This window comes from Phacochoerus africanus, chromosome 11, assembly GCF_016906955.1.
Source record: "Phacochoerus africanus isolate WHEZ1 chromosome 11, ROS_Pafr_v1, whole genome shotgun sequence".
Classification (NCBI taxonomy): Eukaryota; Metazoa; Chordata; class Mammalia; order Artiodactyla; family Suidae; genus Phacochoerus; species Phacochoerus africanus.
This window is the reverse complement of record NC_062554.1, coordinates 134679610-134704905: the sequence shown is the minus strand read 5'-3', so window position 1 is coordinate 134704905 and position 25296 is coordinate 134679610. Positions and strand designations below refer to the sequence as shown.

Below are 25296 nucleotides of genomic sequence, written 5' to 3'. Positions count from 1 at the left end.
TGGTGCCAGGGCACCTCCATCTCATCAGAGCCTGCACACGGGCCCAGGGGACGCCAATGCTGGCATCGCGAAACAGACACGCGGCGAGCTTCCGGACGGGCACAGCAAGGGGATCGCTGTACGTGAGGACGTGTGTCTATTACGATCAAGTAGAAGATTTGCAAATTTAATTCATTTCAATGTAAAATTTTATTCTCTGAGGAGAAACAGAACAAAGACCCCAAAAAAGCGGGGGGCAAGGTCAGGACTTCTGGGTACAGCCAAGGGATGACATGGACAAAAGACGACATGAGACTGGACACAATGAACAAAAGCCAGGAGTTCCCGCTGTGGCACAGTGGGGTAAGAATCCCACTGCAGCAGCTCGGGTTGCTGCAGTGGCTTGGGTTGGATCCCCAGCCTGGTATACTGGGTTAGAGGATCTGGCACTGGAGCAGCTGAGGCTCGGATTCAGTCTCTGGCCTGGGAACTTCCCTATGCTTCGGGTGCAGCCAAAAAAGAAAAAAATAAATAAATAACAAAAACACTGTGACTTGGGAAAACGGACCAAAGGCATATGACAGCATCAGAGACGTGAAAGCCGACAGACTGCCGGACTAGGGTGGGGGTGCTCCGGGGCTTCCTGGCTTCTCCCTCAGCTCCGGGCTCAGCAGCCTCTCTGCCACTGCTGATGGACACCCTCACCAGGGGCCACTGGGCAGTGCCCGCACCCATCAAAAGGCTGGGCAGGCATGGCTCTCTTATCACAGAGCAAACAGGAATGGCCAGCAGCTCCAGTATGTGGCCCACGTGCCCGTGTCACCCACACAGCTCGCTGAGGATGCGTGCACAGCAGCAGAAGCCAGAGAGGCCCAGGCCAGCCACGCACTCCCTGCCAGCCCAGGGGCTAGCTGCTGCCTACACGAACCCTGCAGAGACCAGAGGAACCAGGAGAACCCAAACCGAGCCAACCAGAAAATGGCCTGAGTTGGAATGTCCCCCCAACACACACACCCAGACCACTGGCAGTGGACCGAATCCTTGCTGGCTCCAGGAGGTCCAGCACAACCCCTGCCCAAGCACTGGCTGGTAACAGCCTATATACAAACAGGGTGACTCCTAATACCTAGACTTTGAAAAATAAAAACAGGAAGCTCCCACTGTGACTCAGCAGGTTAAGAATCCGATTAGCATCCAAGAGGATGTGGGTTCAATCCTTGGCCTCGCTCAGTGGGTTAAGGATCCGATGTTGCCATGAGCTACGGTGTAGGTCACAGATGCAGCTTGGATCTGGCGTGGCTGTGGCTACGGTGCAGGCAGGCAGCTGCAGAGCCTCCGTTTTGACCCCTAGCTCAGAAACTTCCATACGCCTCAGGTGCGGCCCTAAAAAAAGAAGAAGAAACATATAAAAACGGAATTCAGAAAACGAAGTACTCACTGCAGGGGAGTTTCCATCGACTCGTCCCAGGGAAAGTAAAACTAAGCCCAGGCTGGATAAACACAAGCGACATCGAGACCGTGGAGGTCAAGGTGCTGAAAGCCAAAGAGGCATCTCGAGAGCAGTGAGACAAAGTGACTCCCGGTGTCAAGGGAGTGCTGGAATCATTAACGCTGGCTTCTCATAAGAAGCGATGCAGGTGAAACGACAGGGAGGTGACATGTTCATTAAGAAAATGTGGATTAAAACCACACTTCACTCGGATGGTGATAATGCAAACGACAGTGTGGACGAAAGGGTGGAGAAGCCAGAAACTGCATCCTGTCCCCCGGAAGGAAAAAGATGAAGACACGTTGGAAAATGGCTCTGCCGCTTCGTAAGGTGCTGAACACAACTTCCCACACAGGCCAGCCGTTCGACCCCAAGAGAAATAAAATCTCGAGTCCACCCCAAGACGTCTATGGGACTGCCCATAGCACGTCCCACCGAACCTTGGATGCTGGAAACAGTGCAAAGGGGTGGGGGGGGGGGACAGGCTGAGCCAAAGGCAGTCATGCTCCACATTAGACACAAGCGCGCTGCTGGCCGGGTGCCGGGTGCCACCTGCAGGACCTCAGACACACCCCAAGTGACAGAGTCACACACAGAACACGACACCTCATGTGATTCCGCTCAGAGGAAATGTACAGAGACTGAAAGTGGGGGGCTGAATGGGGGGATGGACTAGGACACTTGGGGGAAGATGCAAATGTCCTCAGTGGCCCGTGGGGACAGTGGCACGGGTCTGCAATTTTACTAAAAACTCAGAGAACGCTGCACCTAAAGTCAAAAATTACATGGTACATAAATTATACCTCAAAAAAACCCGCACCACCTGGGAGCTCCTGTTGTGCTTAGCGGTAATGAACCAGATTCGTATTCATGAGGATGCAGGTTTGACCCCTGGCCTTGCTCAGTGGGTTAAGGATCTGGTGTTGCTGTGGCTACGCGGAGGCCAATAGCTGCAGCACCCAATGAGCCCTAGCCTGGGAACGTCTATATGCGTAGGGTGCAGTCCTAAAAAGACAAAAAAAAAAAACCAACAACGAAAAACTGTTTCTAAAAATGGCAGCATTTAGTCCAGCAGTAAAAACTCAGGAATGCAGGGCAACAGGCAAACCACCAGTGAATGCGCATAAGGGTTTAACACAAGGAGCTCCCATTGTGGCTCAGCACATTAAGGACCTGACACTGTCTCTGTGAGGATTCCAGTTCGAGCCCTGGCCTCCTTCAGTGGGTTAAGGATCCAGCATTGCCACAGGCTGCAGCGTGGGTCCAGTGTTGCCTTGGCTGTGGCATAGGCTGCAGCTCTGATTCTACCCCTGACCCAGGAGCTTCTATATGCCACTAATGCTGCCATAAAGGGCAAAAAAAAAAAAAAAAAAAGAGAGAGAGAGAGAGAATGCCCACAGATAGGAGATTATGAGGAAAAGTCTACCCCGAAGGAGGCAGGACCCGTGAATGGCATCTTTACATCTTTACAACAGGTAGACTCTGCTTGGACCTTAAGGACAGCAACCAACACTCACTGTAGGAATTGGTTCTAAAATGTTGGATGGTACATGGATTTACAATACACAATGTTATTTTATTTTTATGTAAATTGATAACGCCTCAGACACCAGCAAAGTCTCTCCAGAGACCCCCCTCAGAGATCTCCCAAAGCAAATGATGAGCCAGCTTTGCACCTAACTTCTAGCAACAGGGAGCTGGCCACTCACTCCAGCTCAGACTTAGCAGTTCATCAACCTTCAGGCGACACGTGTCCTGGGTCCTTCTGCCCTGTGTCTTGCTAGGAGCCCCCAGACTTCAAGGTCCTGGCTGGTCTTTACCTGGGCCATTTCTCAAACTTGCGTTTGCATGAGCGACCTCCCAGAATGAGGTGACACCCGCCCCCCCAGATACAGAGCCAGCTGGCTTGTCACCTGCTCTAAAACAGAAGGGTCCCCAGTCTGGTGTTTATCCTTTGGGCGCAGTGGCCCCCATCCATGGGTAACGTGGGCTCAGGAAACTGAAAGACATTGTTGAATGGCTACTGCTCTCGCTGTGAATAATAAAGCCTTTCCTCTCTGACCCACGAGTCTCCTGTTCTAGAAGCATCCGTGAAACCAACCCGCCCAATTTGTAAGCTTGCAGGTAAGGTAGAACCCCAGATCCATCAGTCTTGACACCTACCTCCTAGCATATTTTATTTACATCTAAACTTTGAAGCCTGACCTCCACTCTACCTAAGAACGTTTATCAGCCAAAGCACAATGCCAATAACTTCCATGGAAGGGCTTAAGAAATCTGAGAAACGCATTGCTACCAGGGCCGAGAACAGTGCAGCGTGAAGTTAAAAACAAGCCAACGATTCTGAAATCTCAACGCAAGACTAATTCTGCGAGGAAGGAAATGTGAGACCAAATTCAGAAACTTGGCAGGTTTTCATTTCGGCGAATTCTCTTGCTGGGATAAAGGGGCGGAAGCGTGGCCGCAGGAAGGGAGTCCAGCCCCCGGCAAGGAGGGACCGGCCCGGGTACGGTCAGTGAGGGACCACCAGCCTCAGCGCCTGGGCGAGCCACCCATTGGGGGTGCAGCCTTGGTTGTGTCACTTGGGCTCTGTCCGGTCAGTGTCCTAGTCCGCCTAAGAGGGACGCATGGTGACATCTCCAGGTGGTGTCCCCGCGGCTGGCGGGCCATGTGGAGAGCTCACCTGTGGGAACTCAGCACCACGGCACAGCCCTCCTGCACCTCCTTCATCACGGCGTCCCACAGGTGGCGCTTAGAGCAGGGGTCCATCCCGGAGCTGGGCTCATCCTGAAGGAGACAAAGTGCAGCGTGAGGGCCGGGGCCACGTCCGGGCCGCGTGACCATGTGAGGAAACTGCGGCTCCAGCTCCAGGCCCTGCGCCGGCTCAGCAAAGGCCCGCCCTCCCATCCACCAAGCTCGCCTTCGGGGATTGAGAGGGAGGCCAGCCCTGGGGCAACCTCGTTCAAACTCCAGAACGATAGACCCTAGAAAGGCAGAGGTGAGCAGAAAGAAAAAGCCTTCATTCTTCTTCTTTTTTACAGCAATATCAAGTGACATTTCTGGAAACCAAAAGCTTTTCTTCAACGAGCCCCGGAGCACTCTTCCCTGAATCCCTTTTGAGAGAAATGCTTCCGGTCCACAGGAGGCACTTCGTGCTTTTGTAGTCAGGGAGAGCTCAACACATTTTTCTTAAGAACTGAGGGGCACTAGCTGCCCGAGGAAAGGAACAGAGGGAAGGTGACCGCCCCCCCCCCGCCCCCGCAAATGGCACTGAACGGAAAACAAACACCTGTCCTTTCTGCGAATGGGGCGCTGGAGCGCAGAGCTGTAAACGAAGCAATGGCAGGAGGGACCGCAGTCCCGGGTGAGAGCTGGAGGTGTCACTGTCTACTCCCACACTAGCGGCAGCCGGGACAGCCACTTGTCCTCTCTCTGGGCAGGATGCTAGAGGTCCTTCGATGTACGTCTCCCACCAGAAGTTCTGAACATTCAGACCAAATCCAGAGACTTGGTGGGTTTTCACGTCAGGGAATCCATCCAGTGGCCGTCACCACTGCCACTCAGCTCGACGGGGAGGATTCCACCAGCCATCTCCAGGGGCCTCGGCAGACCCTGTCCCCAGGACCACATGCGCAGAACGGCGAGGCCACAGGTGGAGAGCCACCGTCCACACCCCACTCTGGTCACCTCGCCCAAAAGCCCTGGGGACCCGGGGGGCCAGGAGCAGGGCTGCAGGACAGGAGAAGTTGGGGGCCTACAGTGACCTGGGGACACACTCCAGCCAAGAGGCCCCACCCCACTCAGGAGCTGTCAGGGGCGAGGCTGCGCGAGGCAAGGGCAGCCCTGTCTGGTCCCTTCAAGGCAAGTCTGCCTCCTCTGGCAGGGAAAACAGTGTCTGCAAACCACAAAGTTCTGCAATCATAAGTTTTTCTTGCCGGATTTCAGAACACACAATTGCGCTGTAGCCCTTGATTTGGGGCCTTACCGAGAAGCAAGCTTAGAGCAAGCAGGAGGAAAATTCAGCCCAGATTCTCGAAGACAATCCCTAAATGATGGGCTCATTTTTCCAAGGCAGCTCTTCTCAATCCTCTTTAGCTGCCCCGCCCCCAACAAAACGCGTCCAGTTAATGAACAAGAAGGAAAAAGAATTTGCTTCCCTTGGAGTTCCAGTAGTGGCTCAGCGGAAACGAATCCGACGAGTGACCATGAGGTCCTGGGTTCAACCCCTGGCCTCGACCTCGTCCTGGGTTAAGGATCCAGCGTTGCCACGAGCTGTGATGCAAGTCGCAGATGTGGCTTGGATCTGTCGTTGCTGTGGCTGTGGTGTCGGCCAGCAGCTGCAGCTCAGATTCAACCCCTAGTCTGGGAACCTCCATATGCTGCAGGTAAGGTCCTAAAAAGCAAAAGCAAAAAAAAAAAAAAAAGTGCCAGTACAGCTCTGACCATCATGTCTGCATGTAGAAAAAGACTTAAAGGGGCAGGCCAGAGAACAGGTGCACTCTAATATTCTCTTAAATACTGCTTTTTCTGTTAAAATGCCATCGACTTTTCAATTCGGTAAATAAAAGTGACTCAAAAGAGAAATTATTTGTCTCTGTAAAACTCCAAGGGTGTTTTAGATTCTTTTCGGAAAATGTTGACTTTAGGACAAACACTGACTAGTTCAGAAACATGAATTAGCTGCAGATTTGAATATCCCCCTAGAGCAGCTCTGAGAGGTTAAAGCATCGGCTACCCCAGATAAACCGCCACTCACCAGAAAGAGAAGGTCGGGTTGCCCCAGCAGGGCCAGAGCTGTGGACAGCTTCCGCTTGGTGCCCCCGCTGTAGGCGGCCACGGGTTTGTCCACGTGGGCTTCCAGGTGGAGGCGCCTCACGAGATCGGCAGTCACCTGGGAGAGAGGATCCCCGTGAGGGCGCCCCCGTTCACCCAGGGCCCTGGGACAGCTGGATCTCGGCCGGGACCCTGCTCCTTGTCCCCGTTGCCCCTGCCCGCCCCTCCGCACTCCATCCAGCCCAGCTCCCCCAGGGCGTGGGGACTCTGGAGAATGAACCGATGGGGGCTCCCCCTGACAAAGCTGGGTTTTCTGTGCCTGGGAGTCAGGGAAGCGATGGCCAGGACACTGGGCTCAGGGCTGGAGCTCAGGGGGACAGCGGGGGCCAGAAATGTGGCCAAAGGGTGGGTCATGTGTGGGCCAGGCTGGGTCTGCCCTGAGGCTGGGAGGAACCTGGAGAGGGGGCATCAGGGGGCGGAGGCCTAGGCAGCAAGCCTTCAATACCCCCCCGCCCCCGAAAGGAAGAGCCCCTCTCTGCTGAGAAGCATTTCAGGAGCCTACCCGCTGAGGTGAGCTTCCACAGTAACCAACGGAGGGGAAGAAGAGCGGCGTCCTTCTCATCCAGTGTGAGGACAGCGAGTGCACGCGACCCAACAGCACCCCCAGGACGGGTGGGCCCCCAGGTCACCACCTCTTTCCTCCTCCACCTTGTAGCCCGCCCTGCTTTCATACATCCTTGGAGCCCCTGCTCCTTCCGTTTTCTCTCCTCAGCAGGAAACTCGTCTCCTGTCCTGCGTGTGCCATGTGTCTAAGGACACTTGTGCCCAAAGCTCCCGCTGCAGCTGTGCCACATTCTGCTCTGACAGCTTTCCTCCTGTCCCCCAGCGGGGAGGGGGATGCCTCTGGGAGCCCAGATGGAGAAACTTCTTTGTTGACAAGGATGCATGACTTAAAAATGTTGTGAAGCGCTTTATTTAACCCTTGCGACCCTAGAGGCATTAACACAGATTTGGGTTTTTTTTTTTTTTTTTCCAGTTTTGGCATGTAACCAAATGGGTTAAGATCATATCTTGATTCAAATATAAAAGAAAGGGAAAAAACTCTACTGGACTCTGGAGATGGGCTAAAAAGTGTGCACCCGAAATAATAAAATGTAGCTTTAACCTAATGTAAATACGTTTTCAGATAAATGCATGAAAGTTGGGATAATAATGATATGTGATAATGACAATGATAAAATATTAAGAACTGCTAAAAAGACTAGCATAATATTTATTGATAAAAGCTCGCAACACCACATGCTCAACCCCCTTTATTTGTGCCGCCTCAAGATGGCACAGAAAGATTTAAATCTCAAGGAGGGCCTAGTTATCAAAATGCGTAAGTCAAGGAAGAGCAGACTTCAAGGCCCCAGAGATTCCTGAAGACACAGGCTTAAATCTCCTGATATCTGCCCGAGGACATCTTCTCGAGGTCAGCAGTTTGTTTTTCTTGGAAATAAGAGCATCGTTTTCCCAGATTGGTTTTTATAGGCTCCATCCTTTCCACAGCTCCTTTCAGTATAATAATTTCAAAGAATATAAAGGAAATAAAGTGTCTTGAAATAAATAAAAATTTGTTCAAACAAAACAAGTGATTCGAAACGAGCCGACAGACGTATCAAAGGCAGCGCTGGAAGGTGGATGAGAGACGTGATGCCTGGCACGCAAAGACATGTGGACTGGAATCATTTCCCCCCCCCCCCCCCCCCGAGAGGGTCTTCTGAGCAATAAGACCAGTCCACAGCTGAACAGTCACAGGAAAGACAGGGGAAGGCAGCCAGGGAGGCTCCCTGGAAGAGGAGGTTCTGTTCACGAGAAATGGGAGGAACCCAAGAAGGGCAGAGTCTGCTAGGAAGCTTACCCCTTCCGATAGGCAGTGCCACAAAGCTGTGGGACCAACAAAAGTGACACACTGGGAATTTATTGTTTAAATGTATCTTTAGTTCTGTAAAAACTGTACCAAAAAAGATTGGAAATATATGTATGTTTCAGGAAGAAATTATATTTCTCTCCCATCCACCTTATGCAAAGATGAGCCATACATAACCGAAAGCTGATAAACAGAAAGCTGCAACAAACCTATCCTAAAAGTGCAGCCTGCTGCTGCAGAAATGAACTTGAAAATAAGAGAACTTTCGAATAAATCTGATTAGTTATAGGAAGCTAGGAAACATGTCATGTTTTTCCAGTTTCACAAAGGTTACATGTTACAGGCTGCAATATTTCTAAACTTGCAGAAGAGGGAAATCAGCCACAGAGGGAGAGAACTCCTCTGGGAACACGTGTGCTGACACCTCGGAAACCTCTGTGCAAGAAGCAGTCCTATTCGTGAGGTCAGCTGCAGTTTCATGAAAGAAATGAAGCCAGTTCCTAATAGACGACCATTAAAATGACATTTTTCCAAGGAAAACGAGTAACTTGAGACAGCTGAGGATCAGAGGGCAGTGGCCCTGGATGACAGGACGCCTCACGGTAGTAACAAGAACATTTTCAAAGGGCACACTTCTGCCAGGACAGCGAAGGGGCCAGAGTATAGCATTTGCAAGCATCTGTCTTTTTAATCAAAAACCAGCCTTGGGGAGCTGACGGAGACAAACAGCTATTAAAGACTGAGCCAGAGATTAGCCCGGATTTCAATGGTTTGGTGGTACAGTGAGGGGGGCTTGTCTTTGCTTTATTAAGATGGGAGGTGGGTAAATGGACCAGGACACCTCCAGAGGATGTGGAAAGATTTCATTCTAGTTTCGCTTTGAGTTACAGAGCACAAGTAAGAAAAGAAGGCCGAAGCATTTGCACAGCAGCACAAAAATGCACTTTCATGGACCAGTGAAGGAGCTAGCTGTTAGTTTTTTCTCCTGGGACTCCTATGATGTTCCATCTCTTGCAGAATCTCATTGAAAATGCATCACATCTGCCCGTTATTCCTGCTCCAAGTTCAGAATCCAGAAATGCAAAGCAGCACCCCGCACTTTCTCCAGTGCCGGTGGAAGAGTCAGACTGCACGGAGCACCTGCCATTCCGGCGGCTCCCCACTTGGACTGAGCTGTCAGTCAAGGCTGTCAGCTCCGCTCCACTGGCCCTGCTGGAACCAGAGAGGATGGCTGCTGCGTCTGGTTCTCTCTGTGACGCGCCCCCCCACCCCAGCTCACAGACAAGGACGGGGGCTCTGCAGCCTTCACCACACCTCCATCCTCACAAGCCCCCAGCAAGGAGCCCAGGCACACACAGCTGTCAGCCCACCCACCAGGAAGTCAACTTTCCCAACAACCCTCCCAATTCCACAGGCAGTCTGAGCCCTTCTCTGCGATGTCCCGCCACCCCCCGAATACAAATGAACAGTCCAGTAAAATGTAAAAGACACTTGGAGGAGAAACTGTAGGGAACAAAACTGCAAATGATGGAAAGCTTTACCTCCTACCCCCACTTCCTCGCAGGGATCTATTGTAAATACACGATGTACCTATAACATAAAGGTATCGGATTATGTTTCTTCAGTATCATCACATTGGAATATGTTTCGGGGACAGTTATCTGAAAGCGTGGTCCCTTATCATGGGGCAAGAGAGCTCTTGGGGGACCTGAGAGATTGGCCATGCCCTCCTCTGCAGGTTCCTTTTTCTGGAAACCCTCAGAGAGTCCTACCTGGGGGATGCACTGCTTTGGAATCCCGCGCAGGCTGCAGTAATGATGCAGGTGCTCCCAGCCAGTCAGGAGCTCATCCAGGGCGTCCTGCTGTGGACAGTAGCCAATGCGGACACCTGCTGCGCCGGCAAGCGACAGGTCCACGTCCTCTCTGCAAAGAGAAGCAGCAGCACCGTCTAGAAAATGCAACTTTGCAGACAGACATCACCCATTTCTTAAATATGGCTCATCAATGAGCCATGCATTGCAGTTCATCTAAAGCACTAAACTGAGCATAAATGGGTTCCATAAATGAGTAGCAGTCCACGGGTCTAGAAGAGACGCAGCTCTGAGGACACAACTGCTCTGGATGTTAGAGAAGCACATCTGGAAGGCACAGAGCTTTGCAGCTGTCATCTGGCACTAATGGCTGCAGTTCCCTAAATGGCCAGCATAGTTATTGTCCCCCAACCCAACCAACTCATACGAACACCTACTAAATCAAAGGCTAAGCTTTCACTCAGTATCAGATTGTTAAAAATAATTTCTGTGGTAACAACAGTATATATATATCATTGAACACACAGAATAACAGGGTCTATAACAAAAAATCCATAGTTCCAGTTCTCAATAATGCCTACAATTAATATTTTTGTGTTAATCCTTTATGTGTAACCAGGCTAAACAGTGTAGGGTGAGGATTATACAAATTGTATGTACTTAAAGAAAAAGAACTCTTTATTTCTAATTTTAAAATTGATAAATATTCATCAGGGAATTTTTTTTTTTTTTAGGGCCACACTTGCGGCAAATGATGGGGTCAAATTGGAGCTGCAGCTGCCGGCCTATGTCTCCGACACAGCAACACGGGATCCGAGCCCAATTTGAGACCTACACCACAGCTCACGGCAACACCAGATCCTTAACCCACTGAGCAAGGCCAGCGATCACACCTGAATCCTCACGGATACTTGTCGGGTTCGTTTCTGCTGGGCCATGATGGGAACGCCTCGTCATGCGAATTTCTTAACTATTCAAATATCATCACATTTAACATAAAACACTGACGTATTTCTAAGCATTTTTAAATAGATAGAATCATAAAGTCTATAAAGATTCTTGAGAACACTTCAGGAAAAAAACCTAATAAATACACAGAAACCTTAATTAAACAGGGTCAGCAGGCCAGCAGAGGGCGCTCTGATGCCCTGTGACCAGAGCAGAGCCCAACAGGAAGAAAAACGATTCTTTCCCAGCAAGGACTCAGCCAATGAAAAGCCATGGCCTCAGTTTACTAGGACCTCCTGACTGACTTCCTTTTTCTCTTTATAAAAGAGTTCTCCTCTCTATTTTTGCAGGGGGATGTGAAAATGGATTGCCATGGTTGCATACCCTGAATTCACTGATTGCTGGAGAAATAACAAGCCGTCTGTTTTAGGTCAACACCCATTAATTAGCCAACTCCTCATTTCCTTGTCCCTCCAGCCCCCGTCAACCAAGAATCTGCTTTCTGGGATTCATCTAAAGGAGTGCAACAGGAATAGAGCTCTAATGTATACATTAAAGAAAATCAATTTCAAAACAATAAACTATCAGTCACCATCAGAAATTAGAAAATTACCACAAACTAAATCTAAAGCAATCTGAGGGAAAAAATAAAATTACAACAAAAATTAATATAAAAGAGAAAAGGTAAAACAACAGGGAAAACCAACAAAACAAAATGTTGTTTCTTTGAAAAAAAAAAAAATCAACAAAATCCACAATCCTTTGGTAAGGCTGACTAAGAAAGAAGGAGAGAAGTTTCAGATTATTAAAGTCAAAAATGAAAGAGGAGACATTACTATTAAAGCTGCAGAAAGAGAAAGATTGATAAGGGAACACTATAAATATTGTATGGCAAAATTTAGATCCCCCATCTCACCCTATATACAAAAATCAACTCAAAATCAAGAGCTGTGATTTAGCTCTAATCACATCATTTAGCACTAAATGCAAGAGCTAAAATTATAAAACTCCTAGAAGAAAACATATGCATAAATCTTCCGCACTTTGCATTAAGCAATAATTTCCAGATATGACACAAGAGCATAAGCAATAAAAGACAGTCTATCTAGATTCTACTAAAAACTGTTAGAATTAATGATCAAACTCAGTAAAGCTGCAGGATATAAAATCAATACATAAAAATCAGTTATGTTTCTATACACTAACAACAAAGTATCAGAAAGAGAAACTAAGAAGCTAATCCCATGTATAACTGCATCACAAAATATAATACTTATGAATAAATGTAACCAAAGAAGTGAAAGATCTTTATACTATAAGATACACTGAAAACTACAGAGGTATTAATGGAAAGATATTTCACGTGAATAGACTGGAAGAATTGATATTGTTAAAATACCAATGCCTCTCTAAGCAATCTACAGATTCAATGCAATCCTTATCAAAATACCAATGGCATTTTTCACAGAAACAGAAAAAAATCTAAAATTTGTATGGGACCACAAAAGACCCTGAATAGCCAAAACAATCTTGAGAAAGAAGAACAAAGCTGGAGCCATCATATTTCCTGATTTTAGACTATATTACAAATCTATAGTACTCAAAATAGTATGGTGGTGGCAAAAGAACAGACGCAGTGATCAATGGAAGAATAGAGAACCCAGAAATAAACACATGAACATACAGCCAATCAACATATGACAAAGGAACCAAAAATATACAATGGAGGAAAGGACAGTCTCTTCAGTAAAAGACGTAAAATCTGTACAACACAGAAAACTATAAATGCAAAAGAATCACACCACATTAAAAAAAAAACTGAAAAAGGATTGAAGACTTAAATTTAACACCTAAAACTATGACATTCTTAGAATAAAACACAATTAATAAGCTCCTCAACATTGGTCTTAGCAATGACTCTTTGAATTTGACACCAAAAACAAAGGCAACGCAAGCAGAAATAAACAGGTGATAGGTTTCTGCATGACAAAAGAAACCATCAACAAAATGAAAAGACAGCCATTGAATGAGAAGTAACATCTGCAAAACATACACCGAATAAGCGGTTAATATGCAAAATACATAAAGAACTCACACAATAGAAAAAAAAACCTGATTTTAAAATAAGCAGAGGAACTGAGTTTCCTGAAAGAAGATATATGAATGGCCAACAGGTACGTGAAATGGTTCTCAACAACACTAAGGCAAATCATCAGTCAGAGAATATGCAAATCAAAACCACCATGAAATACCATCTCTCACCTTTTTAATCTCTCACCTTCATCACAGACAAGAGACAAGTGTCAGAGAGGATGTAGAGAAAAGGGAACTTTGTGCATGGCTGGTGGGATTGGAAACTGGTGCAGCCATTACTAAAAACAGTATGAAGATTCCTCCAAACATTAAGACTAGAACTACCACATGATCCAGCAATTCCACGTCTGGGTGTACATCCAAAGGAAATGAAAACAGAAGATCAAAGAGTTGTCTGTTCGTTATAGCGTTATTCACAACGCCAACATGTGGAAACCACCTAAGTGCCCACCAACAGGTAAATTTGGAAAACATGCATATAGTGCAGTATTATTCAGTCATGAGAAAAGAAGGGAACCCTGCCATTTGCAACCACATGAATGGACCCTGGGGGCATTATGCTAAGTAAAAGAAGTCAGAAATATTCCACGTGAAATACTGGAGAAATATATGAAATCTATGTGAAATACCTGTGGGAGAAAGATGGCAAATTTCCAAAAACAGAGTAGAAGAGTGGTTTACAGAGTCTGAGAGTGGGGAAAATAGGGAGAGGCTGGCAAAAGTCTACAAATCTTCAGCTGCGAAAGAACAAGACCTGAGGATCTAACGCAAAACATGCTGTCTATAGTTATGGCACGGTTCAACGGCAGAATTAAAATTTGCTCAGAAAGTGTAACTTGAATGTTCTTATCAAGCAAACCAAAACGAATAATGCTACATAGGCGAGGTGATGGATATTTAAATTAAGTAGACGGGAGAAATCTTTTCACAATGTAGATGTTTGCCAAATCATCCTCATGCACATTTTAAACATCTTACATTTGTCAATTACACCACAATGAAGGTGGAAAAATACAGAAAGATAAATTGTATCACATCAAATTTTTATTTTATTTTATGTTTTGTCTTTCAAAGGACACTCTCAAGGAAACAAAAGACAACCTATACAATTGGAGAAAATTTTTGTAAATCATATATGTAGTCATGGACTGATTCTAGAATATAAACTCTTACAACTCAATAATAAAAATAAAAGTAACCCAGTTTTTAAAATGGTCAAAATGTCTTAATATACATTTCTTCAAAAAGGATGTACAAATAGCCAATAAGCAGAGAAAAAAAAATCCTCATCATCATTAGTCATTAAGGAAACACAAATTAAAGCCATAACGAGGTACCACTTCACACCCAGCAGGATGGCTATAAGCAAAAAGATAAACAGTAATAATAAGTGCTGGTGAGATGTAGAGAAATTGGAATCCTTGCCACTTACTAGTGGGAATATGAAATGGTGCCGCTGCTTTAGAAAACAGTTTGGCGGTTCCTCAAATGCTACGCTTAGAGTTACCTGGCTATACGACCTGGTAATTCCACTCCTCGTTACACACGTGAAAGATCTGAAACATACATCCAAATAAAATGTGGACACTGATGTTCATAGGGAAGCAGATGTTCTTCGATTGATGAACAGATAAACAAATTTTGGAAGATTGAGCCCACTGAGAATTATTCCGTCACACAAAGGAGTGGAGTGCTGATAAACACTCCAACCCAGATGAGCCTGGAGAACATGCCACTGGAAGGAGGCTAAACGCAAAAGGCCATGTGTTGTGTGATTCCACTCATACCAAATGTCCAGAACAGCAAAGACAGAGACTGGATTAATGGTCGCTAGAGGCTCCAGGAGCGGGGACAACAGGGAATGGCTGCATTTGTTACAGGGTTTCTTTTCAAAGTGATGAAAAGATGATGAGATTAGCAGACATAATCGCACAACTTTGTGACACTAAAAACCACTGAAGAGCCACCCTTAAAAGTGTGAATCTTATGCTATGCGAATTTTATTTCAAAACAGTTTGTCAGTGTCTACAAAGGCTGAAAAAGCACATGCTCCATAAGAACGTGAATCCAACCGGAATGCTTTCACACGTTCACCCGCAAAGGTTCAAGACCGTCCACAGAGATACTATCCAACGTCAACTGCAACGATATGTAGCAATATGGATGCATCCCCCACAGGCGATGTTGCCAGAAAGAAGACACGCACCAAACTTTTTATACGAAGTTTACAAACAGGCAAAACTATAACTGATGGTGTAAAAGTCGAAAGAGTGCCTTAATTTTCTTTTAAGGGCCACATCTGAGGCATATGGAAGTTCCCAGTCTAGGGTCAAATCGGATTTGCAGCTGCAGACCTACACCACAGCCACAGCAACTTAGATCCGAGCCACATCTGTGACCTACACCACAGCTCACAGCCACTGAGCGAGGCCAAGGATCGAACACGCATCCTCATGGGTACTTGGGTTTGTAACCTGCTGAGCCACAACGGGACCTCCCAGTAACTTTAGTTTAGACAGGGTCTTGGCTGTGTTCATGACGGGGGCTTCTGGGTCCTGACAACGGGCTATTTCTGGCTTATGTGCTTAGATGGGTGGGTTAATGGGATCAAAATCCATCAAGCTCTACACTTAGGATTTTTAGGTATTACATGTCTCAAATTAAAGCTTATGGTTAAAAAATTGCTGTTCCTCTACACATGGTAATTTATAAAACATTTAATACAATTTTAAGTGTTTAAAAGTTTTAAGCTTAGCTGGAATAAGTTTTCATGGTTTCCTAACAACTTTCTCCATCTCAACTAGGTCTCTGAAGGTTTAAAGATATGAAGCTTGCATCAAATTTTTTTTTTTTTTGTCTTTTTGCCATTTCTTGGGCCGCTCCTGCAGCATATGGAGGTTCCCAGGCTAGGGGTCTAATCGGAGCTGTAGCTGCCAGCCTACGCCAGAGCCACAGCAATGCAGGATCCAAGCTGCGTCTGCGACCTACACCACAGCTCACGGCAACGCCAGACCCTTAACCCACTGAGCAAGGGCAGGGATCGAACCTGCAACCTCATGGTTCCTAGTCAGATTCGTTAACCGCTGTACCACAACGGGAACTCCAGCTTGCATAAATTTAAACATTCTAAGCCACTTAAAGTTACAGAGTAGCTGTTTAATTTACCCTGCTCACGTCTGATCCCGGGGTGCTTCCTGCCTCTGCACTGCCTTGCCCGCACCCATGCTTGCTCCTCTCCAGCTGCTGCCTCTGAACTTCGGGAGAGGTGAGCCGTTCCGAACAGGTGGACGCTGGCAGTCTCGGGGTGCGGGGATTCAGGAAGGAGCCCAGGTCTTCTCGTCTTCAGACCTACTCACTACCCAGTGCAGGGACAGGGACTAATTTCTAGTTACACAGGAGTTATATGTTTTGACAAGGCTTCAAAATGGGGTGAAATCAAGAGCTTCTCCGTCTCCTTTCAGAGCAGGGCTTCGTTTGCTATGCAATTAAAATGCTGTCATTGCTTTTGAGTTAGAAATCAGCTCCCCGCTCAAATCTTGCACAGAGTATAACTATCAGATCTATGGTTTTTATTGTGAATTGGCATCCGTCACTGTGGGTGGTTTAGAAGAGTATTTGCAGAGAGGAGCCAGGGGCGACTGAACCACAGTGGAGCTGGGTACGCAGACAGCATTAAAGACTTGTTAAGTCAAAGCATACAGTGGTTTCCCTGGCTTTATGAGCTTAAATACCTGCTGCTCTGTAAAGAGCTAAAATTTTTCATTGAAATTTGGAGGAAAATAAGATTCTTGAAGACATCAACCTTACACCTCAAGGTTCAGGTTGACAGGACCCATTTTCAGTGGCATCACATTATAATCTAGATGGAGACACTCAGTGGGCATGGCCCTAAGCTGCAAATATAAAGGGAAGTCATGTGACATTGAAGTTCTAAGTGGTACAAACACAGTGGAAAACAATAGGGAGGGTCCTCAGAAAACTGAATACGGAACTATCATACGATCCAGCAATCCCACTCCTGGGCGTATATCTGGACAAAACTATATTTCTTTCCTTTTTTTATTTTTATTTTTTAGGGCCTCACCCGTGGCATATGGAAATTCCCAGGTTGGGTTTAATCGGAGGTACACCTGCTGGCCACAGACACAGATACAGCAACACCAGATCAGAGCCACATCTGCAACCTACACCACAGCTCATAGCAATGCTGGATCCTTAACCAACTGAGCGTAGTCAGGGATCGAACCCGTGTCCTCATGGATGCTAGTCAGGTTCGTTTCTGCTGCACCACAATGAACTCCAAAACTATATTTCAAAAAGATACTTGAACCCCTATGTTCACTGCAGCACTATTCACAATTCCAAGACATGGAAGTAGCCTAAATGACCAATGACAGAGGAATGGATTAAGAAGATGTGGTACATATATAAGATGGAATACTACTCAGCCATAAAAAACAAAATAATGCCATTTGTAGCAACATGGATGCAACTAGAGATTATCATGCTAAGTGGAATAAATCATAAAGAGAAAGACATACATACCATGTGATATCACTTAGATGTGGAATCTAAAATATGGCACAAATGAACCTACCTACAGAAGAGAAACAGACTCAAAGAAATAGAGAGCAGACTTCTGGTTGCCAAGGGGGAGAAGGAGGGTGTGGGATGGACCTGGAGTTTGGCGTTAGCAGATGCGAACTATCACAGTTAGAATGGATAGTCCACGAGGTCCTACTGTACAGCACAGGGAACTCTGTCCAATATCCTGGTATAGACCACGATGGAAAATCCTATTAAAAAAGAATATATTTAAAGTTATATATAAATAAGCTTATAACTTTATAGATATATGAATATATATATGTATATATAACTGAGTCGCTTTGTTGTAGAGCAGAAATCGGCACAATGCTGTAAATCAACTATAATTAAAACAACAGCAACAACAACGAAGCTCTGGACTAAGGCAGAAGTTTAGTGACCAAACCAGAGTTCATTCTAACTGACCTACAGGAAGATGAGCACGCCAATAGGAATCTTCCAGCCTACCCCTGAGTGATGCTAACCAAATATCTCCTAAGTCAAAAGCCACGTCAACCCAGCTAGGCGCTATTAAGAAAACGCGCACATCTATTTTTCGGCTTCCACACGCTTGCGGTTCCGTCATCTCAACCCGATGAAGGAGGTCACGACGCTCCGTATGCTCCGTGCTTGGACACGCAAGACACGCTTCAGTCGAAGTTCTGACATCAAAATGAACTTCAAAGTGGCTTTTATGTATGCTGACTAGCTTACTTTTAACTTGATTTAATGATGTAACAGATGCAGAAATTCTGGAAATTAGATAAAATGACTGGAGCATTCTGAGGGGTCTTTGCCAAACCAATGGCTTGATGTCTGAAGAGGTTTTACGGAGATTTCACTTTTCGCTCCAGGCATTTGATTTTCTTTGCATTATCAGCAGTATGGAAACTGCCAGAGCAGGTCAGAAAGAGCCAATAAACAACGGTTGGGTGGCCCTGGTTTGATGTGTTGTCCTGTCACTGTTTTAAAGCTGTTTGCCTTCTAAATGCTTGATGTTTTGCTGACACTGTCCACATTTCACCACAGGGTTTATCCACTAATTCAGCCACCTCCTGTCATCAGGTGAGTGTGCAGGGCTTCCACAGCGGGCTCCTGAGCACCCGGACTGACTGTCTCTTGGGCAGGAGCCCTGTGTCAGGAGGAAACCCAGAACCCAAGAAGAAACCCAGCAACTGGATTCCCGCAATGACTTGACATGGTCTGAGAAAGAATCTGATGGTGATGTGTTGCTTCGTTTATTAAAAAGGAATCAATAAGGTATTTTAACTCTTTCTCTAAAGACTAGAATGAGTTCATCCCCCAGGTTCGAACCTAAACACACAGACACAGACACAGCATATAACCCCACATGTTCTACCTTCACCTAACACAAGGTTGAGTTCTCTCAGGTACTTCAGCTTGGTATTTATGTCACACTTACATGTGCAAGATGAAAAGGACATGGCCATTCTTTTAAGGGGCACTTAAGCTATGGCTTTTATTCACTTTTATTTCCTCCTTTGCAACTGGCAAAGGGAAAAGCCATGAATCTGATTAAGTCATGTTCTTTCAAAACAATAAAATGATACCTAGTTATAGTTTCATACTCCTGAGACTTTGCCTTCGTGCCCATCAAGACAGTACTGAGAATTCTGGCAACAACATGGCTCATTACCTTGTATCCTTTTTGGGCACAGAGGCTGCTCACCTTCCCCGTCCACTCACTCACTCAAGGAAGGGATTCAGTTAACACACCAAAGACTTTTGTAAAGAACAAAGGCTGGCTTCTGCTTGTCACCTGTCCCATTGTCACTCGGACTGTACATGTGATGCTCTTCTCCTGAGAAGTCATCATTCATGACACAGGCAGGTCTACTTCAGAAACCGACCAGAGACTGGGGGCACGGTTCCAGGGTCTCCGCATCCCTTTACCAAACACATCTCGTCCTCAGGTCAATGTTAAAGGTTAAGGCAATTTATCAGTGAGGTCACAGAGTCAGGAAACATGCATGTCACTGGTTCGTATGACAGTTGTCTGTAACGCACCCTGAGCATATCTGTATTTATGTGGGTTAAAATTATATTAAATGTACTATTAACTCCATGATAGATATTGTCAGGAAGAGGGTTTCTTAAATTTAAACAGTTTGAATTTTTCAAATGGTGGATTTCTCTCATTTTTAAAATTATACAAGGAATCTTCACATAAAGAAACACTAAAAACTATGCTATTTATGAAAAATGACAAATTGAGGATGTTGGTACAACCATACCTACTTCATATTTTGAATATTTAAGCAGGGGTAGACAAATTTGCTTTGGTTTCATGTTTCTCAAAGTGAGATTTAAAAAACAAATCCTATGTCATGTATCAAAATCTACTAAGAATCATTATTACAAAAAATAACAAGTTGCAAATAATACCATTAATAAGACAGCTTCATTTTTTATTGTTACTAGGCTATTGATAAACAGTAGCCATAAGATGATAATTACTCCGGAGTTCCCATCGTGGCTCAGTGGTTAACAAATCCGACTAGGAACCATGAGGTTGCGGGTTCGATCCCTGGCCTCACTCAGTGGGTTAAGGATCCCGTGTTGCCGTGAGCTGTGGTGTAGGTCACAGAGGTGGCTTGGATCCTGCATTGCTATAGCCCTGGCAGAGGCCAGTGGCTATAGCTCCAACTGGCCCCCTAGCCTGGGAACCTCCATATGCTACAGGTGCAGCCCTAGAAAAAAGACCAATAAATAAATAAATAAATAAGAAAAGATGAGGGGTTCCCGTCATGGTGCAGTGGTTAACGAATCCGACTAGGAACCATGAGGTTGCGGGTTCGATCCCTGCCCTTGCTCAGTGGGTTAAGGATCCGGCGTTGCCGTGAGCTGTGGTGTAGGTTGCAGACGCGGCTCAGATCCCGAGTTGCTGTGGCTCTGGCGTAGGCCGTTGGCTGCAGCTCCGATTAGACCCCTAACCTGGGAACCTCCATATGCCGAGGGAGCGGCCCAAGAAATGGCAAAGAGACAAAAAAAAAAATTTATAAAAAAAGATGATAATGACTCCATTTTATAGCATTCTTTAAAGTTTTTGGTTTTCAGAAATTCTAACATCTTTTTCCTCAATGGAAAAAAAATGGAGAATTCAAGGTTGTTATTATTTTACAAATTGGGAGGACAGAATTAAGGTTTATATACAAGAGACGCAATGCCCTACATGCCAGTAAAGGTCTGAGAGCCAAGTCTCACCAAAGCCTCTGGCTGTTGTCTAGTTCCCACTCTGAGATCAGCAATGTCATACTGTCTTTCCCCAAAAAGGCTTAGGGTAAAAAGATGAAAGGAGAAAATCCATTAAAAAAGAAGAGGAGTTATCTGGAATTGGCAATATATGAATGCTGCTATTGTTTATACTGAGGAGTCAATAGAGTCCCTAGAAGGAAGTATAAAATTATACACGATATAGTTATGCTATATTTGAGTTATATTTGTAGAAGAAATAGGATAAGCCAAATAGTCTGAAAATCCTCCAAATTATCAAAAGAAATGTGGGCCCATGCAGAAAACAAAAAACAAGCAAAAAAAAAAAAAAAAAGAATTCAACAACAGCAAATACAAATAGACCACGGAGTGAAGCAAATAAAGGAAGTAGCATTAAATTGAGAAAAAGCCTCACATAAAATGCGATGATGGCACTAAGGATAAAACAACTTCTCTAGCAATAAATAGAAATGGAGAAACTCAACTATTAAGGCAAAAGACTGAGAACAAACCACAGGCAAAAACCTCACTCAGTGCGGAGAAGGCACACTCAGCGCCTCGGGAAAGCCAACGACACAAAGGTAAAAGGGCAGAAAAAAGGCAAACAGCAAACAAGAGGTGCTCAGAATCGTCATGCCAAATACAGCTCCATTCCGAGGTGAGCGCTAACGGAGTCCATGTGATGAAAGTGACTACGTCAATTGAGAAAATATCCCAGCAAGAAGTATGACATGAACATTTCCTGTTGAAGGAGATAAAACCAACAGAAAATAAAACGTCATACACTTTGGAATTCCCATTGTGGCTCAGCAGTAATGACTCCGATTGGTATCCATGAAGATTCAGGTTCGATCCCTGGCCCTGCTCGGTTTGATCCGGCATTGCTGCGAGCTGTGCTGTTGACTGGCAGCTACAGCTCTGATTTGACCCCTAGCCTGGGAACCTCAATACGCCACAGGTGCGGCCCTAAAAAGAAAACAAACAAACCAACCAACAAAACACATAAACTTTGATATGTCAAAATAAAAGCTCTTTCCAAAATGAAAAGTCAAATGACTTTGCAAAAATGTCTGGAAAATAACAAAAATGAAGTGCTAAGTAGAACATTATCAAAAACAACAGTCAGAGGAAAATGCTCAGATTTCAGCTTTTGAGTAACAGAAAAGAACTAATTGGAACAAATTAACTAATCATCATAAAAAAGCTAGAAAAAAACTTTGGATGCACCTGCACCATGCAGAAGTTACCCAGGCCAGGGATGAAAGCTGTGTCAGGCAGTGACCCAAACCACAGCAGTGACAACAGCAGATCCTTAACTGCTAGGCCACCAGGGAAGGTCACTAGAAAAATTTTAAAAGGGAATTTGGAGGAAAGAATAAAGATAAAGTAGAAATTTTAAAATTGGAAACAAAAAAACAATTGTAGAACAAATAAAGAGCTGATTTTATTTTTTAAAAAAGTAGACAAATGATCCTTTCCTCTAGAAAAAAAAAGAAAAAAAAATCACAACACAAAAAACACAAAATAAAAATGGTGACAGTACAAATATAGAGGAAACTTAAAACTATAAAAGATACTATTTTGCTTATACTGAAGCAAATAAATTTATGTTTTCCAGGAAATGGAAATGCCTTCCCCCACGCCAATCCCAGACTGGCAGCCTCAAAACAAAGACCAATCACTTTTTCAGAAACTGAGAAGAGGATGCTGGCGAGTGACCTCTGCTCACTCCCTCTCCTGCCACACAGGGGCACACAGACCTGTGTACACACCTGTGGTCTGAATATTTCTACCATGTGCACGTACTGCGTATCCAAAAATATTTAAAATGAGGGCAACAAATGTTAAAGCATCACCACAGAAAAAAATCTGATAAAAAGAATGCAAAAGGGAAACAGATGTTTTAGACCAAAGTAGAATCCATATGAAGCCCGCAGCCTTTAAAATGTACTCTTTTATGACCTATGTAACAGCGCAAAGCTAGAAAGCATCATCTTTCCCCAGGGAAACCACAATATACAGTGTCGTTGCAGACACCACCAAATGTTTACTATTTATGCGAAATAATCTGGGTAATCATCTAACATATTCAAAATCAGGACTTTGTCCCTGTCTGTCTCTGGACGCATACTTGGCATTTACCGTTCTGTCTAGGAAGAAAAAGGGAAAAGGGCACAAATTACGGTGCATTAGTCCCTTTAAAAGAAGAGCACGTATTTCAGAGAAAATGAGATTGAACATAAAACAAAAAAAAAAAAGAAGAAAAACAAAGACCCCATCTTCTGCCGCCCATGGTCCCTTTTCTGCATCCCTCCTGCTGATGAGCACATTCTTCCTCCGAAAATCCTGTCTCCAACTTCTCAAGCTCAAAATCATACTCGAGTCCACTTTTTTCAATGCCCTTGTTCAACATTTAGGCCACTTTGCTACCAAAACTCTCTTGGCATAGTTCTCTTCGTCCTGATTCCTCGACTCCTCTCCTCTGAGAAAAAGAAAAAAAAAAAAAGGCTGGGGGTGTTAATTCATATTAACCAATATGAATTAACCAGGTATTAATTCACGTCTACCTTGTTGCTAACACAAATAAAAGGACACATTTCCAGGTCAAAATTACATCCTTAATATTTCCTTTAAAATGACCATAAAAGTCAACAAAAACTCATCATAGAGAAAAGCAATGTCATAATTGTAGGGGGTCGTTAATAGTAATAAGAAAGAAGGACTTGGCTTTAAAAAAAAAAACGGTTGAAAATCCAGTTCGTAATGCAAGTTCAAATCATAAAAAGAGTATGTGGTGGGGGGAAAGGCAGGCAAACGTACATCCGCCCCCCCCCCCCACCCCAGACACGGCTGGATCCTGGCTGGAGAAGGAGAAGCACACCTCCTGGAAGACAGGGCTCTTGCACCCTGGGGGGTGCGATGGACAGAGCCTGTGTCTCTGTTCTACACGGGCTCAGAGCCGGAGGAGAAAGCAGTGCAGGCGGAGACAATGCCACCTCAATACAAAGGACAGACAAAAGGTAAAACCTGCTGGCCACTGACCCCGAACCAGGAGCTGTGCACTTGCACCAGACCTCTGGCCGGGCTTCTGAATTCAACGTGCTGTCAGCATCCACCTATGTGGAGAGTCCTGCGCCCCGCGGCTGTCAATAAACATCAACTTAATAGAGAGCCCAGCTTTCCTAAGATAAGCAAATGACATCCCCTAAAAATAGTGTTGAATGCTGGAAAGGGAATAATATCCAGCAAGAGTGGGTCTAAAACATTTAGGAAACGTGTAGCCCCTCCTGGCCGCGTCTGAAGGTGAAGCAGCCTCATCGTGAATTAGAAAACACAGTGTCCAGGGAGAGGAATGACACAGAAACTAAATAAAACTCTCCTGGGATGAGAATAACGGGCAATAACTTACGGAAGGACTGCAAGGAAACCTTGGATTTAATTTGAATTTAATCTTGAATTTAATTTTTTTAAAAAAATATATGAATGGGGTTAAAAATAACCCAAAGTGAAAATGCTAGCAACCCTCGATAATTCCTGGAGACTAGTTTATCGGTTTTATTTTCCTGTTTGTTTTAGTTAATTTCAGAGGAAAGAAAACTGAACAAAAAGCAAAGTGAGGCTGATGAGCAGAAGACAATAGGGCTACGTCCAGAAGCTTCTGAGAAAAAGGTCATGCACCCAGGTTGTCCTCAGTGTGAACACAACTAAAGTAACTCTGATATTCCAGCAGTTAGAACTTGTATCTCCGTACCCCAGTCACCCTTCATTAAAAAACAACAACCAATAAAACCTAAGTAGACCTAGGCATTACAAAGATAAATGAAAATGCCAGCAGTCACTGCTGGGGAAATTAAAATAAACATTAATCTAAATAAATGATGCATGCAACACATATTCATCTCCTTCTTTAAAAAGAAAGAACGATGAAAAAAATCAACAACAATCTGAATCTGAAATCCCAGTGTATATGATCAAGACTGAAGAGGAAAAAGATCCAGTCACCCTTAGACTTAAGGGAATGGAATTCAAAAACTGTGTCCCTATTGGCTCTGCTAATACAAGCTTTTGAAAGGTTCAAAGAAACACGACATGATCAAGTGGGATCTCAGTGGCAGTGCAGGGGTGTTTTACAGTTTGCAAATCTAGTCACCCAATTAAAGATGAGGGTTCAATGTACATTTACCTTCACTGCCCCTTCAAATTATATTAAAATGTTACCCCACTGCACATGAAACCCAGTTAATATACAGGGTATAGAAGTCCTTACAGAGTCTTCGTGAAGGTTTCTAGTGCTCAAATATAAAGTTTAAGCAAACATCCAAGGAGCATTAGTTATCTGAACAACATAAACCCAAACAAGCAAACAAGCAAAACAAGAACGTGAAGGTATCAGAAGCAGTATAGAGAGATTATTTTAAAAGCATATTGACATTTTTCAGAGACAGGAAGAGATGATACCACATTTGCAA

The 25296-nt window shown here is 44.9% G+C and overlaps 1 protein-coding gene across 1 annotated transcript in view; it reads right to left on the bottom strand.

Annotated features, from left to right (window-relative positions):
• LOC125111183 (ATP-binding cassette sub-family A member 13-like) overlaps nucleotides 1-25296 on the bottom strand; it is a 281764-nt gene that overhangs the window by 24933 nt on the left and 231535 nt on the right. Inside the window, 3 exon segments of the mRNA XM_047753036.1 lie at nucleotides 4152-4255; nucleotides 6225-6359; nucleotides 9926-10076. Coding sequence (XP_047608992.1) covers nucleotides 4152-4255; nucleotides 6225-6359; nucleotides 9926-10076 — 390 coding nt within the window.